A 20,550-nucleotide genomic window follows, 5' to 3' on the forward strand; every position below is an offset into this window, starting at 1 on the left:
TTTTTTTTTTTTCATAGTTATTCAAACTGCAGTGAAAGTTCTTAAAGACTCATGGCTGGACAGTTTATTCACAGTGGGTACCTGACGACAGGCTCCATATTTTAAATTAGGGTTTTCTTTCAAAAACTGACATTGGTACTCTCCACGGCATCAGAAATGGTAGGACATGCACCCCACCCAAACAGTGATGTTGACTTTCCCACATATCTCCTGTTTCTTTTTTTCTTTCTTTCCTTTTTTTAAAAATAAGCATTCCACATCCGTGTTTATTCATTTCCATTCACAAAATCAACTCTTTGATTTACGCCCCAGAGATATTTTGCATAACAGCTGGATCTTCTCCCTGTAAGCCTTTCAAAGGCAACTTGTCTTTAGAGGAACACTTCTGGAGCTGTGTAAAAGACATTCCAATCCATGTAAACCCACCATGAATCAGTCCCACCTCTGCCATGAAATCCCTAAATCTGTGGCTGTACACGCAAACACACTCCCATTTGCAATCAGTTTGCATTAGTTTTGTGTTTTTTTGTGAGCTTGTTCAGTGGCTTCCACTGACGTGTTCACTTATTAATAATAGGGAACTCTTACTGAGTGCTTCCTACATGGAAGACACCGTTCTAAGTGCTTTATTGAATTATTTCATTTAGTCCGCATAACAACCCCACGACGTTGTGTTGACCCCAGAGTTCACACAGCTAGGTGGAGGAGTCGCTCACACACACTTTTCCTGCTGCCTCTGTGCTCTGTCATCATTCCTAGAAACTTTGTATTTCCTCAGAGCACTTCCTGTGGTGTTTGGCACCCAGGGCCCTCAGCGTGTTCTGCTTGCCTAATACATGTGTACGTAGGAACTCCCCAGGAATGTCCCATCCAGGTCACTCCAACATGGCCTCCTTGTGACGTGAACAGGGTGCAGCCACTGAAACATTTCTAGAGAAATACAGTGTCAACACACCCACGAGGAGAGCAGTGCAAAGTCGCCGAACTCCTCTGAAATGACACTGCAGAGAAAACCCTGTGGTCTTCCCCAACTCTACCTTCTGTTTTAAACATTTATTAGAAAAGTCTGCTGATAAGGCAGGGAAGTGACTATTAGGTTTTTAAATGATGGTTTGCTTTTTAGAGCTCTGTTAAATGTTGATAGCACTTAAGAAGCTACCTTATTTTCAAAAGAAGACAACCAAGGCTCATCTGGAGCTCGGATTAGAGATTAAATATGGCCAGCGCATCACTGGCGATCCTTTCAGGCCATAAGGGAGGCTCCGGAGTGACGTGTTCTGGGCTTCCCTTCCACTCCTGCAGCATTTATTGAACATATATCTTCAAAGATGGACTCAAAAGCTCTTTTGATGCTTTTATTGACAATTTGAGTACAATCTTAGGCCTAGCTGCCAAGCATTTCTTTACACATTTCAGGGAAAAAATAAAGATTCTTCTGCAAAGACTATTTTTATCCTTTGGACGTGTTCACATGTTGATAACACCATTCATGCTGAAGCAGGTTAATTGCTAGTGGTTAGTGATTCACATTCATTTATAGTGGCTGTTTTAAGAATCAGTGTTCTATTCTGGAAAAAAAAAAAAGACGACCACCAGGAAAGGAGCAGAGACCTGGGGACTGCGATGGGGCCTGAATGCATGGGAGCCAAATTTTCGGCCACTGCACAGACGCAGATCTGAGGGAGGTAATGGCCCCCTTCATTAAACCCTGAAACATGGAGGGTATGAAATGCTGGGAGCTCCACGTGATGGAGAGAGCCATCTGGTTTGTCATGTCAGGTCAGTGCAAGGAGCTGCCGCTTACTGGGATTGTCAGGAACGTAAGTCAGGCCCTGAGTGGTTCCAGGCTGAGCGCTGACGCCGGCCATTGGGACGTGTAGGCTCACACTGTGACTTTCCTTTTTCTCACACGCACAGACATTGGCTTTCTGTTTTCTCTGCACAATCGGTAGGCTTCCTGACAGGAGGCTGGCAGCCTGGGGGTGACGCTGGATAGACCGAAGCCACATGAGGCTGATGTGGCTGCCACTCTGCGTCGTGTCCCAGGTGCAGCACCTCTGTGGGGAGAGCGAGAGCAGGAAGGACTGTCCCTGGATGGGGAGTCAGGGAAGGAGGGGCAGGCGACCTTGGGAAATTTTCTGAGGTCATCCTCTCCTTCTCCTCAGCAAGGCTTTCTGGCGGCACGTCTACAACGAGGCGCCTGCTACTGGTTTCATAATTCCCAGGATCCCTAAATCCAAAAGGGACCCATGTGCTAGTGAACTCATTATGCCCTAGTTATGGCCACTATTTTCCTGAGAAGGCAGACAGAGAGAACCAAAGACAGTGGTTATACTTCTTCAGCTGCATTCTGTGCAGCAGAAAATGAGGTTTGCTGCATTTAGTGCACACACACCTTTTGACTGTATTGTAAATGCCTCAAAAAAAAAAGAAAGATGAAAACATGATCAACAATCCTATTCAATCCATGTTAACATGAGGAAATATTCTGGTGTGATTGTGCCGTCCCAGGGAAAAGAAAACTCTTTGGAGTGACCCCCTAGGTTTGCAGATTAGGGGAACAGTGTGGGTGTGCAGGAAGAATACAAACCCCTCTGACAGAGTCAGGCACAGCTTCGTTTGCATCCTCCTAGAAACGCTCCTTCTTGGAAGATTCTGTTTTAATACCCTGTACTCCTGAGAATCATTGAGAATCATTATGAAATCAGTTCTGAAAATGTTCCCTTCAAGGTGCCTTATGCAGTAAGTGTACAGTGAAGCCACATGTATTTCTAAAGTTGCAAATAACGAAGCAGAATGAAAGTGCATTATGTTTTGATTCCTCCTGTGCACTTTAAACATTCAACATTCGAATTAACTTTCATAATTTCTCACTTAGTTGACAAGCTGATTTATGCACAGTTGCTATTTCATCAATGCAGTATATAAAGGCAGGATTCTTGGGCTAAACACTTAGTTTTGACTATTGCTGGTGGTTCTTTGGGAATCGATGCTCTCTGAAATCGTAAATAACAGCACTGCCCTGAAAGCCGTGAATGGAGATCTGAGTCAGTCTCACAGAAAACCACTGACTAGTCCCTCGAAACTACTGCCCACGGCACCAATGGCTTCTTCCCAATCATTGCCGAAGGTACAATGCAGGAAATTAAACCTGGGAAATCTCTCTGTGTTACTTCCCCGGCCTGCCTTGAATTCACTCCCGAATGACACCCCCTCAGAGGACCCAGGTGCGTTGCCTCTGCACTCTGCTGTCTGCCGATCGCTGAGGCCTGAGACTCCTTTTTCTGTTCTCACTCTCAGCTCTGTTGTTTCCCACGGGTGGCATGAATCCCACCAGGGATCCCAGGAGCTTCTTCTGTGATTTTGGCAAGAGCTAGGGGGGGTGGGGGAGGGGTGGTGGGGTGTGTTTGTGTGTGTGTGTGTGTGTGTGTGTGTGTGTGTGTGTGTGTGTTTGCAGAAAGGAAAAAGAGCAGACGGCGGTAGGACGCTGTACGTTTCCAGGCACGAGGGGGGAGAACGCAGCGTCGCAGCCCCTCCGGCTACACGTCGAACCAGTGGTCCCCCATGCAGGCGCGGCTCCACTCATAGCCGCAGTGCCAGCACCACTCGAGCTGGCACTGGGGCTGCGGGCACTTCATGTGCATGCATCCTCCTGTGGACAAAGGACAGAGGCAAAAGGCTGGCAAACACGCGCCCCGCAGCAGCACGCTGCCCTAGAAACGACGGTCCAAGGGCAGCATCTGCACGGAGAGAAACAGACCAGGTAGCGCATCGGGAAGTTTTAAAGCAAAGGCATTCACGAAGAAAGGCCCCTCTCATCGAGGGCACGTCTTATGTGTAAATCGGAGCTTATTTGCTTCCCCTGAAGTAGGATTTAGAGACAACTGCTTTGTGTGGCGCCCACAGGGTCAACGCCTCACTTAAATGTATATTTAATATTTTAAATATACATGAATATACTTAATAATTTAATATATAACATATAACAATGTAAATCTAGAATGTGAGTCCTTTTTATCATTTCTTTAGTGTTACTTGGCAAAATTCATAAAACAGGAGTTGGGACTGCAATAGTAAAACTATTTAATAGGGAACACATTCCTTAACGGTATGCACAATGTAACTTATGATGCGGACAGACAGAAACAAATGAATAATGCCAGGTGCTCTGCATGCATTATCTCATTTACTCCTCAGAAACACCTTGCAAGATAAGGGCATTCTTTGGTTGTAGAATTTTCTCAAGGTCAAGGACTTTCAAGTGGCGGAGCCTGAGATTTAAGCAAGATCTCTGTGGTTCCGATGTCCCTTTTGTCACAGAGCAGGGCCTTTGAGCATGTGATGAAGAGTCCTTTATTTGGGGACTTATTTTGGGGTTCCTCACCTCCTCCCAGTTCTTAAATACATTCCTTGTCTGCTTCTGGGGCTCAGGCACCATGAAGAGATGAGGAAGCTATTTGTATGCAGTTAAAGGACTGTTTCTGACCGAATTTCCCAGGTACTCCAGGCAAAAGCAGGTTCTCTGCTTGAATACTACATAACATTGAATGTACTCCATCTTTCACTTTTATCAATTATCTTGTTAAGTCATTTTTTTTGTTGGCCAAATTTTCCATGTAATTGCTTCAGTACTGCCCCATTTTTATTATTAGAAACCTGGCATGAGAACGTCCAATTTAAAATATTTATGAATAAGTAACTAAAGGTATTGGTTTTAGGATAACTTAAGGGCATTTAAAATCGCATACCTTTCTACTTCTCTTTGGTTTGTTTCAAAGATCATGGAAAATTTACAAATATGTGGACAATAAAGGGAAAAACTCACTTATGATGCTTTGATCTTAATACTGCTCATTTAGGATTACACAGTTACAATTACACAATTGAAAATGTGTAATTTTCAACACATTTAATGATCGTGTACTTCTGATGTAAATAATACAATAAAAATGTAACACTACAATCACTTAAGTTTCTCTGCAATTTATCATAAAAAATTCTTAAGCAATGCATTCAAAGTCAATGAAATATTAAAGTGATGCTGAATGAATGGTTCAGAATCTTAATGGGTATGGACGACTGGCATCACAAGTAAGATTTTATCACAGAAACTAGAATCACGATGGTACAGTAGAAGAAGAAGAAGAAAGGAAACAGGGAGAGGATATTCACGCCACTTTCTTCCCCGCCTGGGGCTCAACTTACACAAGGCAATATGCTAGAGCCCATAAGATGGAGACGCATCAGGGACTCTAATCCTAAAAGCTTTGCCAGCTGAAAAGCCAATGTGAGCAAGAAGCTGCCGACAGCTTCACACTCAGTGGTGGATAGTTCAGTAAAAAAAGATGGCTTCCCTCTTAGAAGATTCCGTCTACTGACTAACGCTCACACCATGAGAAGCCCAGCCTGGGCCCAGTCACCACTACGGCCTGGGCAGCCACTCTTCATCATATTTAATGAGAGTCGAAGTTCCTGAACAACCTGAAGGCACATTCAACTGGCAGCAGACACGTACTGATCAGAGAGTGGAACCAGAATCTCATCTGTTTGAGGTCGAATGGAAGCACGTGGGGCTGGGGCAGGCTTCCCCCACATACCCCGCAATGGCATAGTAATAATTCCGAATTACAATCACTCAACAAGCAGCAGGAGGGGGAGGAGATCTCTGAGGCTCCTCTGCCCCCCTAAATGCAGGAAATAAATCTCTATGATAGGGGCCCTCCATCCCGCTCCTGACGACTGGGAGGCAGCCTGTCGCAAGAGTTAAAAGATCCAGAGTTGAGAAAGCGTGGACAAGCAAACCCTGTAGCCTTTGTGATTTAGTACCTAAGCCCAGAACTTGCCTGGATTCCTTTCTGATGAACCCTGTCTCTGTCCTGTCAATGTGTCACGAATTTATCACTTCTTTGTCTGAGACATACAAACAGTGCCTACTTCGGTCATTTTATGATCTGAGCATTATACTGTGACTTTCCCACGTGCATACTTTAGACTGGGTTTCCTCCTGTTAACCTAGTATCGTGTCAATTTCGTTGTTTGAATATTAGCCCAACCGTGAGAAGTAAAGAAGGGTAGAGGAGGTAGATTGTCTCCTGCCTCAACAGCAGGAAGAAACTTGCAAAAATTGTAGGGGGTTGTGGGAGGAAGTGCCAAGCTCGTGCTTAAAATGGAAATAATCTTTATATCGCTGCAGCTGTGCTGAAGGAGCAGCTGTTTCTCCGGGATTGGGCTGAATACGAAGTGGGCTATGAACTCAGGTTGAGAACTAGACAACAAAACTAGCTCTTCCTGCTTAATAGAACCTACATTTGTTGTACGATATACTTTCAAACCGTTTAGGTTATCATTACACGCTTTAAGTCTCAGCTTTTCAGTTCAGAGGTTAAACATCTATAGGTGGGAAATTAGCACTTTCCATTTGGAGCACATCACAGTATTTCAAAGAAATAATCAGAGTAGGACACTTTTCTACAGCCATGAATCACGTGACTCTTCAATCCCGCCTTCCAGGGCTGCCAGTGTGGTGGGCCCAGAGGCAGTTCTGAACACATCATCTTCCTGTTTCATAGCCTGGGATGGCACTGTGTCCCCCAGAGTCAAGTCCCGGCCCCTCATGTCACTCGGGGCCCCACACTCTCCGTCCCACCCACCACGAAGTGTCTGCTCCTGCCAGGCCTCGTCTAGGGCTCCAAACAGCTGGCCTTCCGCACACACCTGCGTCTTCACTTCCTGCCTTTGAATATGGCCTCTGCCCAGAGGCCCCCTCTGGCTTCCTCCCCAGGCTGACTTCCCCCAGCTCTCTGAATCTCAGCTCAGGCACTGACTCCTCCAGGAAGCGTCTCTCAATCCCCAGGTCCTTGGGCTTTACTAGCTTGCTTTCTCTGCCATATTTTATCAAAATATTTATTTATGTGTCTATCTCCTTTACTAGCTACCTTTTTTTTTTTCATTATTAGTTTCAGGTATACAAAACAATGTAGTAGTTAGCCTTTTTAATTCAGCAAATATTTGCCAGGCCCTCTTCTGGGCCCGGGGCATAGACACAAGTTTCCTGACCTCTGATGACAGCACAACGGTCTCTTACGATTCCATTTGCATTCTTTAAACAGCTGTGGAACAGAACACTGGCCCGTGTTGACCAACGCTGCACTCCCTCTCTTCTGAGGGGCCTTTGCCTGTTGTCACTTCCTGTTGCCCATGTAGCACGGCTCAGTCCGTGAGGCCAGAAAGATCCTTCCTCCGACTCGCTGATGTCTTCTCTATGGAGGCGCATGTGACCCCACGGCCTTTGTAGGAGCATCCCAGCACGCAAAGGGGTAACGATAACTCAGGGCTCAATTCTTTTCTGGGAGGCAGGGACAACTGATGCAGAGCTGAGGAACCTGGCCCGTGCCTGAGGCTCTGGGATGCATGGGCACCCTCATCGGCATTAAGGAAGATTTCCTAGCAGACATCGCTGAGGAAGGAGAGACTGGAGTACCCACATGCGACTGCCAGCTTCACTGACACAAGCCAGCTCTTAGCAGCCTGCAGAGCAGGGTGCCCTTACGACTCAGTGAGGAGAGGAAAGCTGCTGCACAGGGTGCCTCGCTTTCTTTCCCATCTGTGACCATCCTGTCGCCTCTGTCTTACACACACGCGCACGCACGCACACACACACACACATGCACGCGTATTTCACATTAAGAAAGGACCCTGGGCACTGGGCTGCATGATGGCTCTCAGCTGGTGGCACGTCCAGGGTGGTGGCAGCAGGTGCCCCACCGGTTGCTGGGAGGTACGAGGGTCACTGTGAAAGGGGCTGCCCAAAGGACACGCTGAATATAGACTAGAGTGTGACTTCAGGTCATGCCGCAGAGCCGGGGAGGGCCACACAGCGCCGGCCGATGGACAACAGGGCCACAGAGTGCAGCCAACAGAGCAGGACGAGGGTCAGCGGGGTGAAGGGAAAACCACAGATTTCTGTACAAAAGGGACACTGAAGTGCTTGAATCTGCTAACGAACATTGTGAATGGGGCAGTTGTAGCTTCTCAGTGGGATTTCTGCACGGGTAAAGCCACCTGACACGTGTCGAGAGCTTAGAACAAGCGTACAGGAAGTGCTCAATGCCCGTTAGTTGTTTCTTTTCTTTCTTTTTTTTGCTATTATCCAAGAAGTGGATTTATTATAGCAGGACCACTTGCCAAATTTCTTGGACATGGCAGCATCCCCTTCCCCCCACTGAGTCTCTCCAGACACCAGGAGTACACTTCGGGAAATATTGGCCTTGGCAGTGTCCCCAGCATCCTTTTTTTCTTGGTTAGAGTAGTGGACAACGTATCAGATGCAACGTGTCTAATATTATTAATAATAAGTAATAACAAGGGCAATTCAACAGATGAGGGCTTGCACTTAGGAGGTTCAGAAAGCTGACGTGGGAGAGCTGAGACTCAAAGTCTGACCACATGGCTCCAAAGCCCCGAGCAGAGCTGCCCAGTTATAAAACCCTCCGAGAGGGCCTGGCCGTTACAGGCCCGCAGCTAACGCGCTCAGAGAAGAGCTCATCAAACCCCCACTTTTCACGCTGCCCAGACTCACCATTTTTCTCAACGGGCACGTGGCAACGAGGACAAGGCTTGGTGGTTTTCTTGATTGTTTCTTTGGTAGATTCTTCCCAGCGAGCCCGCTCTGCTGCCTTCTCGTCCACTCTGTAGGCCTGGAAAAACAGCAACGCAGGAGTTGAAATTCCGATTGCTGTGCTGGGATTGAAACACCAGTACAGGAAATTCTTAGAGATGGAGGTGCCCTCAGGCAAGAAGCTCCAACGTAAACTCACTTGACAAGTGGTGGATGGGGCCGGACAGGCACAGAACGTGGTTTTCTTGGCACGTGGTCTGCGCTTACAAGCTAAGAAAAGATTGCTCAGTTTTACAGTTCGAGGTCCCCTCTTTTGTTGTTTTGAATAATTGTAATACACAATACCAACAGGGTGCTTAATATGCAGGCCAGGTGACAAATGCTCTTACGTGCTTGTACAGGCTTCCTTGGGTGAGTATACTCATGTTTTTTGTCTTTTTTTTTCCCCATTGAGGATTAGATGAGTTAAACAATTGCACAAAGCTTGTAAGTAGGAGAGTCTGTGTGACACCAAAATCTTTGCTTTTAAACTTTCTTCTACATCTTGTTATCCTTCATTCTTGTACCTGGAAAATGGGAGACTCCAAATGTTGTCACAGGGACAGGAGCAGGAACAAGGAAAGAAGTGGGTGTGACAGAGAAGGTGGCAATGGGACTGGGAATAGCCGGAGGTTAAGACTGTGGGCTCTGGAGCCAGCTGCCTGGGTTCAGGTCACAGCCCCTCCCCTCCTCCTGACCCCCCTAGGTGGGCGGCTGTGGAACATTTCTTAAGCTCTTGGAAAGTTCTCATCCCATAGATGGAAATAAAAAATGCCTAGTGCCTTGGGGGTGTCAAGGATGAAGTGGTTTAATTTTTTAAAAGACGGAATGAGTATCTGACACATGCTGCTAAGTGATGATATGAAATACCCCAGGATCTATAACATGGTGAGCTCTCAAGAAGGTTTGCTAATAAATTCATGTCAGAGAGCTAAATCACCCCTGGCTCCTCCCCTGAAAAGGAGGAGGGTTTCAGAGCAGCCTCTGCAGGCAGTCATTCTGCACCCGTCCAAGTGTTCAGGCACGGCCGTCTCCCCACTTGCTTCGGCACTGAGTGACAGGTGCAGAAAAAGAAGTGGTACGTTTTGGGATTCAATACAAAAACCTTGTGGTCTAGAAATATATTTCAAAATGTTAATCCAAACAGAACCCCTCTGTCTTGGCCTCTATAGTATTTACAATTTTTCTTTTATGCTTTAAAATTACTATGAGCACACAAATCATTTTATTAACTTGCAATGACTCTTTTAAAACATTCCCAGAGACATTTTTAGGTTCAGAAACTGCTGAAAATAACATATAACTTAGTGAAGGAATTGAATACCATGAAATGCTCTAATATTCTGCTATGACTCTAATAACAATGCTGATAATACTTTACAAATTTATAACACCTTATTTTTTACACTTCGATTTCCATTATTTCAGTTGCTCCTCACAATAAACCTCGAGAAAGCAGTGGGGGCAGACGTCACACTTATTTGGCAAATGAGGCCTCTGAGTAGTAAGAAGACCCCAGGCCAGGTTCAAGGATGCTCACTCCACAGACAGCAGCATCAGTGCCAGTCAAATACGACACCTGGAAAGCCTGAAGGATGGAAGCCCAGCCCAGGGAAGCTCTCACCGGGGTTCTAGCCCCCAGCACTGAGCTGTGACCACGGCCTCTGAGCAGGTTTTCTGCACGGTGAGAGCGAAGGCTCTACTGGGAGGCCACCCACCCCAGGAGGCAGTCCTCCTCTGGTGGCCAGTGCAGTGAGGTACCCAGAGGCGCCGTGGCACCTGCTCTGCGGAATCCCTCACCTCAGAGATGAATCCAACTTGTATCATTTCATCTTTAGGTTCTACATATTTTTGAAATGTTCAAGGGTTTCAGTCTTTAAGAAAGAAGTATTATGAGGTAAATAACTGTGTTTATACTTAAGCTGCATCGTTTAGTGGTTTTTTTAAAATAGTGATTAGTATTTGTGTTTCTGGTATTTCCAGTAGAAAGGGAATTCATCCAGGGCCAAGGTCATGTCTGTGTCCTCCATGCGTCTCCAGGCTCTGGCAGAGAGCCTGGTGCTTAGAGGCCCCCAGTACATTTTAGCTGAGTGAATGAGTGAGTGGCACACACACAACGGCTCTGATTGGACAATCAGCTGGAAGAGGACCCGTGAACCAGCGGGGGCAGGTGAGCTGCATCCCTAACGGCAGTCATTGGGGTGAAACAGGTTTCTTTCTGTTAATTAGCCATCCCATTCACCAAGGAAGTTTCCTTTATAACTCAGAGGGTATCATGTGATTTTTGAATACTTTGTTAGATAAAACAGAGTCAGTTTAAGGGCTAAGAAGCAACCACAAGTCACTGACAACTTTGGCTCGGGGACAACGTAAGGAGTGCTCGTGGCTGAGAGCCCAGCAGCAGAGCTGCGGTTAATGAGAACCACTGTAAGATTTAGTAAGTGGGTTTCTAGCTTCAGCATATTGTCTTTCAATCAGCTCCGATTCACGTGTGGCCTTAACCCTCAGCGACACATAGCAAATACTTCCTCCAACCACATGTTCCAAGCTTTTCTTTTTAAGGTCCAGGGGCTTGTAACCTTGTAGCAATGGTCTGAAATTGCTTACTTGGGCAATTAGGTCAGAGAAATATATAATTTTACTTGTTAAAAGTTAATTTCCAAATGTGCTTCTCAGCCATACAGCACACTGTGTGCTAAGTGCAATTTCTCCCAGGTCTATACACCTGAAAAGGCTGGGTGGGTGCAGGCATCCATCGGGGTCATTACTTCACCTCCCACGCCAGCCTCTGATCTACAGAAGGGTTCCTAGCTTTCCTTTTTTGGGCCATGGGCTGCATTGGCGGTCTCTGGACGTCCTCTTGGAGTGTTTTAAAAAGCAAACTATAACATTCAAAGGATGCCAACTACCTTGAAATACAGTTATTAAAACACGATGGGAGAGACTGGATGGAAGGGGGTACTGGGGCAGGCGCTTTCTCAAATGATGCATAGAATTTGAGGAAATAAAGAGAGGTAAAAGGACCACTTTAGACAGACAGAATGGCAGGACCACATGGCAGGCACATGACGAATGTTAAAGCAACATTCACAAGTGAAGAAGGCAGGACGGCAGGTGCGCGTTCACGAGTGGTTCCACGCATTGTGAAACTGGCAAGAGGGCCAGAGAAGGCTGCAGTGTTAGAGGTTACAGGTGAAGAACCAAAAGGAAAAAAATAAGTTGCAGGCAGATTGCAAAGGGTCTTACACTGCAGGCTGTTTTTATTATAAGAGGTGCCATTTATTGAGGACCTACTATGTGCCAGGTGCTTTATATCTGTCACCTTTAATCCTCATAATAACCCCAAGCATACACTATGTAATATGCTCTCCGTATTCTGCAGATGAGGAAAAGAGGCGAGGCTTGGAGCGGTTATATTCCTGCCCCTCCCCACCAAGGTCATGTAGCTGGTGATGCAGACAGCAGTCTGTTTGGTGCCTAAGCCTCCACGTTCCCGCCTCAGTGTGGTCACCTGGGAGCCAGTGCAGAACCAGTGGCAGAATGGGGAGCACTCCAGGTCTGAAGCACGAAGTAGCTGGGGGCAGGCGTGACTCATCAAAGCCTGGGCGGGGAGGCCCTGCAGCAGAGTGGGGACACTGGACAAGCTAAGGGGTGATGCGTGGAAAGAAGAGGTGACGTGGGGTGTGCCCAGTCACTGGCTGAACAGCCCGATGGACACAGGGGGGCAGTCAGAGGTGCAGGAATGAGCCCTGGGGAGGGGGGTGGGGTTGCGAGACCCCAGTGCCCACTGTGCGGTGAAGCGGCAGAGGTGCTGGCTGGAGCAACAAGATCAGCAAGGACAGAGCCTCGTGGAGGTGCCAACCTTTAAACCTCAGCAGCAGCATGAGAAAGCCTGGGGCGTGAGAAACTCCGCAAAGCCTAAGAAAGAAGGCACAGCGGAGACTGCGTGACATGTTTTGGCGCCACGCGGGAGGAGCTTCTGGTAAGGCTGCCAGACAGTCATCCAGCTCTCTCCCGAGGGGCGGAGCTCTGCCAGCCGCCTACAACCGATCACAGGTGTTTTACAGCCTCGCGTGAATGCTCTTTTTAGTGGCAGAGAATACATGCCTGAAGGGTACGGCCTGACTGCCCCACAGGGCACGAGCCAGCCCTTAGAACGTAGAAACCATATTTCAGCGTTCTTTCCCAGTAAATGATGCAGCATCCTGTCCCCCCAAATGCTCACGGAGCCAGCTCTCCCTTCGCTCGTTTCCTCACGGATTTGATGAATAAGACCTCGGGGCGGGCTAACACAACACTGTCTAGGAATCCTGCTGTGGCCCCTGCCAGGCTGTGCTGGCAGCCTGCGGTGAGCAGTGCAGCCGGAGGCGACCCCGGGCGAGAGCGGAAGGGCTTGGAGAACAGACGGCCATGCATGAGGAGGCGCTCTCTGTGTCAGGGACCTGGGTGATTTCTTCAGTAACTGGGGCCTCCCGGAAAGGCAGTTCTTGTTATCACCTACGTTGGTGGAAGAGACCCCAGCGATGGGCGGCTGCAGAGCGAGGCCAAGGTCACACGGGCTGTGAGCAGCTGCGTCAGAATTTAGACCCTGAGCTGATTTCAGAGCCCAAGCTATTGCTGCTACGATTTGTTTGTTTCACTAGGAAGTGACATGCTACAAAGCGGACAGGAGGGTCGAGGGCCTGGCGGCGGCAGGGAGCCGTTCTGCACCAGCTCGCAGCCAAGGGGCAGCGGAGAGACACCTGCGCTTCCTCTGCCAGCGCCACGAGCCCTCGCTGTCAGCGTCCCGCGCGGCAGCCCGCCGCCTGCCCTCCAGCTCTCCTCGTCTGCTCTTCTGCTACTTGCCGCCACAGCTACCTAGCTGGCTGTCGCTTCCTTCCACCTGCCCTGCGGAAACTGTCCTCACACAGGACATGAGGGAGGCCCCCGTCGCCAAAGCCAGAGTCTTTTCTTTGTCCTTTCCATTTCGGATGGGCTCCTTGCCCCCAACACTTGTGGCCTTCCTTCCTCCTTGGCAGAACGGGGCCACCAAGAGCAACGAGAAGGCTGTCGGGAGGCCCCCGTCCGTGCAGCAACGTAATTTTTGTTCCTGCCTAGCGTCACTCCATTGGATCCGTGCGGGGGAGGACAGCCAGGGCCCCACGTCACTGCTGCTGGCCTGACATTGGGGAGCCGAGGAACACGGCTCTGGACAGGCTGCTAGTTGGCTCTCTGGGCCCAGCAGACTTGGTCTTACACCTTGGACTGTCGATTCCCAGGGGAAAGCGGCTGTCATCAAGCGCTGTTCACGGAGATCTTTGCTTAGCACTATTTACGAGCATCCTTGTGCTGATGTTCAAATCCTTCTGGAATGATTGTACGCAATGGACGGGTGCCCACTGCCTCAGGGTCGCCCAGGGAGTTTTAAAAAACACTGATTCTCATGGTCACACCCTGGAGATTTGGGTTCAGTAGGTCTGGGGTGAGGTCCAGAAATTTGAATCCTCGAAACATCCCGGGGGACGGTGAGGCACAGGGGTTTGGGAACCCCCACGCACTCACTCGGGCCTGAAGGACGTGTTTAGGTGGATAAACACTCTGTAATGACTTAGTCATCAAGCTGCAAAGCGATGACTTGTTCTTGTGCTGCCAGAAGGGAAGGGCTTTTTTCCCTATGACTCAGCGTTGTCGCCCTGCATGTGACTCACTAGGGCTCATGTAGAGCAGTGTAACAATTGGGCCAAGTGTGCCCGCTCCCTGCTCACCCGCCGTGAGGAGGAGTGTGGGGTGGGGGTGCAACGGGAGACGTCTCTCTTCTCATAGCTGATGACTCAAACAGCAATTTCCTATGCTCTCCTATCTAGCTTCAAATTGCCTCAGCAAGGCCAAATATTGACATGATAGCTCCAGAAGACACCAGGGTTTGGGCCTGTACAGAGATAATGGTCCCGTGACACTCAGAGGTGTCTGTAGCATGCGGAGTGGGTCAGAGCTGAGCTTGGAGCTATTGTGCTGGTTAGCTCCCAGTGTCAGCCTTTGCTTGCTGTGTACCATGGACAGACGCCTAAGCACGTTCTCTGCTCATCTGTAAGTGTCATGGATACAGCACTTACCTCCCAAGGGCTGTTGTGAGTCAGGAAGATGAACCAGCAAAGAGCTTAGCCCAGAGCCGGGTGTCCCCTGAATGCTAAGCTCGTGTTTTTTGTGATAATAATCATTGTTGTTTGGTCATCATCATCATCACCACCATCTCTGACTTATAGAGATGGGACTATCAGACCATGGCAGTGTGTATAAACCGAAAAGACTGCTGAAGGCCTGGAATGGCCTTAAGTCTTCTTTAAAAATACAGGTAAACCACAGTGCCCTCACAGAGGTTTTGAAACCTGTGCCCCGGAGACGCTTTAATATACAAGTAAGTGAGACTGACTCGAGAGGCTGTTCACAGGCACATTATCTTCCCAGCTTTAGGAAACTTGTGCATGACATCTGTTTAGCCAATAATTGGACAAGAATATCCTAATTCTAAAGTCAGTTTAAATCTATTTTCCAGAAAGAAATCAGATGGCCAGTAACCACTGAAAACGTAGTTGGCTTAATTCAGATGTGAATGTTTTTAGGCGAATGCCAACTCTGAAGTGTCACCTTTTCCATCCAAACTGAATGCTCAGAAAACACTCACTCGCGACAGAATGACTGAAAACGCCCACCTCCTCTGAGGGTAGCCTTCTCAGCTTTCCCAGAGTCAGAGCACAGTCAGACAAATGGACGTTCTAGCCCAAGGTCACCACTGCCTGTGAGTCAGAGCACTGCGTCACCTTTCAGGCACAGAAGTGGCAATAAGTTTTCTTGTTCTCACATTCTTGAAACTATTACTATCTCTTTTGGGGGATCTATCTATCTATCTATCTATCTATCTATCTATCTATCTATCTATCATCTATCTATCTATCATCTATCCATCCATTATCTATCTATGTATCCATCCATGCATCCATCCATCCATATATCTGTATATCATCTATGTATATCTATCTATCTATCTATCTATCTATCTATCTATCTATCTATCTATATCTATCATCTATCCATCTATTATCTATCTATGTATCCATCCATCCATCCATCCATTTATCTGTATATCATCTATCTATGTCTATCTATGTATCTATGTATCTATCTATGTATCTATCTATCTATCTATCTATCTATCTACCTACCTACCTACCTACCTATCCATCTATCTATCATCTATCATCTTTAGAAAGAAAACCCGAGTGCTAGGATGTAATGGAGTACGTTTCCTAGGGCTGGGTGGGCTGTCAGGCTATCCTCTCTCTAATGAGTTCCATGCTTTTGAATGTAATTTGGGAGAATGTTTTTGATAATGACAATGACAGTGGAAATTTCTGTTATTAGCACAATGTGTACCAAGCGCCACTGTTGGATTAGATTGTCTTAATGGCTTCACAGAGGGGGAAAGTAGGTGAATAGTATCTATCAGCCTATTTTGAGATTGATGGCGAAATGCAGCCATGTAGATATTAGGTAGCAAAATTGTTAACAGGCATCATTTATGGGAATTTTAAAGTGCTTTGTGTTCAACTATTGTCACAAATTGATACATGGGGAAAATGTGTGCTTGAGCAGGAAGGTCAGCTAACTTGTATTTTTGATAATGGAGGGCCCTCGTTCATAGCTTGCTCAGGTCAGTAATTACTAAAATCATCAACTTCGACAGGATGTTGAATACGAAAGCGTCTCTAAGGCAAAGAGGAAGCCGGAGCAGAGAACAAAGCTCACCCTCTGTGAAAAGAGTAGCTATTTTGGTACAAAGCAGGCTATTGTTTTTGCTAGAACTGGCACAGAAATCCATTCATTCAACAAATGTGTTGGGTGCCTATGACGGGCAGGCACTGATCTAGGTGCTAGGGATGCACTAGTAAACAAACGAGATGGCAAACAAACAACAAACAAACCTGCTGCCCATGGCGCATATGTGGTAGAACAGTGTTCTAACACTGTGGAGTGTCAGTGCCTGGGGGGCTTGTGCAAACACAGGCTGCAGAACCCCACCATCCCCACCCAGCTTCTGAATCAGTGGGTCTCGGTGTGGGCGAGGGTGGGGTGGGGGGGGGGAGGCAGGAATCTGTGCTTTAAGGCGTTCCCCAATGATGCTCATGCAGCTTGGCTGTGGACCAGCTTTAGAGAAGCTGTGCTGGCAGGTTTGTATGCACTGCGTCCACACAGGTAGAATGGATTGTGTGTGTGTGTGTGTTGTAGCACAGCTTGTTTCTAGTGTGTGTGTCTAGTCCTCCAGCCTTCTGTGATCCTGTGGGGACTGTATATATGGGATGAGGAATCATGAGGAAAAACCACCTTGTTCAGCTCACACTGTGAGCATCAGGCTCTGAGCTAGGTGGTGGGCAGGCATCGTTTCATTAAATCTTTTTGACTTTTCAATCTCATATTACAGAGGAGAAAAGCATGGCTTTGAGAGGTTACACAATTAACTTAAGGATCACTACAGCTAGTGTATCTGTCAGGGTTCTCCAGGGAGAGAACCAACAGGACATAGAGATACATGTGTAAAATACATGGACTTATTGTAGGGAATTGGCTCATGGGATTGTGGGAGCTGGCAAGTCCAAAATCTGCAGGGCAGGCCAGCAGTCCGGTAGGTCAGGCAGAGTTTCTATGTTACAGCCTGAGACACTCTTAAGGCCTTAATTGATTGGATGAGGCCCACCCACATCCTGGATAATCTCTTTCACTTAATGTCAATTGATTGTACATGTTGACCACATCCACAAATGTCTTCACAGCCACACCTACACTAGGGTTTGCCAAAACAACTGGACAACACGGTCTAGCCAAGTTGACACAAAAATATAACCATCACAGCTAGTCATGGCTGGAACTCATTTTCAAGTCCAGATCTGTTTGACTTCCAAACCATTCTGCCTTGGAGTCCTCACAGAACAAGGCTGGGCAGATAAGAGACATGTAATTAGTTCTTGCTGAAAGAATTAAATGTGACAACAACAGCGATCAGTTTAAATGTGCTCTACGTGTCCTCTCGCTTGTTCTGGGCGGCTGCTTCATTGGAGAGGAGGTAACGGAAGACAGCAGAGAACCATTCTCCCCACAAAGAGCCTGCGAGCCCTCCTGGGGATGTCAACACATGTACCCCACAACCCCCATTTTAAATCGATTAATGAATAAAGGATTTATTGCAGCCAGGACCCAGCTCTTAGTTTTTCGAAACTGCACTTTTCCCAGAAAAGCTGATCCTGTGGAAACAGTAATTTGATTCTACTGCCCGTTGTCAGTGGAAAGTGATGAACGCTCATTTCTTCCCCAGGTCACTTCACTTGCAGCCACTAGCCTCTTGCAAAATATGAGGTCTGACAATCAAATTCGTGAACTGATCCTAGAAAAAGTGCTCCATACCTCGTTGCTGAATATCACTATGGTCACCTTCGAAGTGCTCCCCTTGGGAAGCTATGCACCGACACCAGTGCCTAGTTCACCCTTCACAGCAATTTTGGAACTCTTTTTCTAGAATGGCCATCAGAGCTGTCGTCGTATTACCCTTAATGTCCTGAATGTCATCAAAATGTCTTCTTTTCAATATCCCCTTTAAATTTGGGTAAAGAAAGAAGTCATTGGGGGCCAGATAAGGTGAGTAGGGAGGGTGTTCCAGTACAGTTATTTGTTTACTGGCTAAAAGCTCCCTCACCGACAGTGCCGTGTGAGCTGGTGCATTGTCGTGATGCAAGAGCCATGAATTGTTGGTGAAAAGTTCAGGTTGTCTAACTTCTTCATGCAGCCTTTTCAGCACTTCCAAATAGTAAACTTGGTTAAGTGTTTATCCAGTTAGTACAAATTCATAATGAATAATCCCTTTGATATCAAAAAAAGTTAGCCACAGTGTTGGAACAAGTTCGTTAACTTAATTGTCAGACCTCCTATATTACTTCCCTTAAGGATTTAGCGCCATCTGGTGAATCAGAAGCACTCAGCAGATAATGTTTTCCCTTTTTCTGCTCTGAGAGGAAATGCAGAGAATTTCCAGGCATGCTTTCCCTGAGCAGGGAGAAAACAGTACCGTGAGAGAGAGTGTGTGTGTGTGTGTGTGTGTGTGTGTGTGTGTGTGTGTGTGTGTGTGTGTGTGTGCGCGCGTCTGCGCATACACGCATGCATATTTGTGCACTCACGGAAGTGTGCCTTCGTTTATCTTTCAATGTTGTCTTTCATTTTCTCTATAATGCTTGACACTTTTAGCATGCAGCCAAACCCCAAAGTTTTACCATTTTGTAGTACTTTACAACTTATACAAGTCTTCGCATAATTCTCATTTTATTATTTGTAGCTCGGTAGCTCTTACTGGCCCCTTGTGGCAGGTGAGGTATCTTGCTGCAAGATTTGAGTGACCTGCCTGGATGTGGAGGAAGATATTACCTGTGCTTTTGGGTACCAGCCAGGGTTGTTTCTGCTCCCCGGGAGCCAGCCCTTCCCACGGGCTGAGTGCTTTAGAAATGCACTGCGTCTCCGCGCTTACTCAGAACCTTGCGGTGGAATGACAGGCGGAGGACGCACCTGCACTCACCAGAGGTCTATCATAGTCGTTACGCCTGTCGGCACGTCCACTCTGCTGCGTGTCCAGGGTCAAGGATTTCAGCAAAGTGGCATCAATAAAGCTGCTTTACTTAAACCAGCAAGTGGTTCAGGAACTACACTCCCAAATAACTGGGCACCTAGGCCTCCGGGGATAATAAATTTCCCGTCTCCCAATTCTGTGGCTGCACTTCTGTGTAACAGCAGTAAATGGCCGAGAGATAACTGCGTGATGAGATAGAGGCAAATATACCTAGGAATCCGGACTCTCTGTCGCCAGGGGAGGCACATCTCCCAGCCTCTGGCTACAGGTCCTGGGAGGGTGGGGTAGGGAACACAGATAAGGAGACATCAGTTGGAGCTTATTAATCTTGTGTCTGGGTCATCGGCTCCAGCTTGGACCTCCCCTCTGGGGTGGCCTGTGCCTCCAGCCCTTTGCCCACTGAACACCTTAATGAGGCTTCAGAGTGAGCCTGCTGTCGCTCCTGAAAACCCTGCGTTGTTCCCGTGTTTCCACTTCCAGCGAATGGCACCACCATCCACCCAAGTGAGAAAGTCAAACACTGACCTTAACTCATCACTTCTGTCATCCTGTCTTGTAATCAGGTCCTTGGGTCCTACCTCAAACCCACCGCCTCCCTGAACTCCCCTGATGCATCTGTCAGCACCCCGATGTTTCTCTCAAGTCTCGAATCTGGTAGATCCTCTGTGGTACCCAGCCCCACCCCACCTTGGCACTGAGGTGTGGGTTTTCCCCACTGCTGGGAATTTTGGCTGCTGATGGATCGCCGCTGATGTGCTGCCCAGGACTTTCCCTAAGTCAAAGAGTTACAGCTCATCATGGAGGTGGGAACATCCCACACCCAATGACCAACAGATGCATGCTAAGGGCCACCCGTGCTTCGAGGTGAGACAACTGTCCAGGACCATCTGAGTTCCCAGGCTCCCCCAGGCCCCAGACCCCCGGCCCATCTTCTGTTGCAACTGCATCACGGTTCAACTTCTCCCTCTGCTCAGTCCTGCTTGCTTCTCTTCCTAAGGTGTTGTTCCTGAGAGCACCTCCCCAAGACACCTGCGAGACTCAGAGGCTGTTTCCCTGGGAGCCTGACCTATGACAGTAGGTACCAGGAGCAGTTCTAGGACGTAAACTCTAAAATGGAGGATAGAGTTGGAGACCTGCCAGCTGGTTGCCAAGGAAGAGGCCATTGCTAGTAGGAGACGAGCACTGGAAGCTCTGAGTGGGGTCCAGGGTTGCACGGGGCTGTGCAGTAGCGCCAGGCTGCGGCGCAAGCAGT

General features: G+C 47.7%; 1 protein-coding gene across 2 annotated transcripts in view; it reads right to left on the reverse strand.

Annotated features, from left to right (window-relative positions):
• Positions 1–1,346: 1,346 nt before the first annotated feature.
• Positions 1,347–20,550, reverse strand: part of PRKN (parkin RBR E3 ubiquitin protein ligase) — a 187,572-nt gene continuing 168,368 nt past the window's right edge. For both annotated transcript variants that reach the window (XM_019663791.1, XM_019663792.1), the window contains exons 5-6: positions 8,579–8,696; positions 1,347–3,652 (exon numbers count right to left, since the gene is read on the reverse strand). In XM_019663791.1, the coding sequence (XP_019519336.1) occupies positions 3,540–3,652; positions 8,579–8,696 (231 nt within the window). In that variant the 3' untranslated portion in view covers positions 1,347–3,539. The remainder of the gene's footprint in view (positions 3,653–8,578; positions 8,697–20,550) is intronic.

This window comes from Hipposideros armiger, unplaced genomic scaffold (genome assembly GCF_001890085.2).
Source record: "Hipposideros armiger isolate ML-2016 unplaced genomic scaffold, ASM189008v1 scaffold_404, whole genome shotgun sequence".
Classification (NCBI taxonomy): domain Eukaryota; kingdom Metazoa; phylum Chordata; class Mammalia; order Chiroptera; family Hipposideridae; genus Hipposideros; species Hipposideros armiger.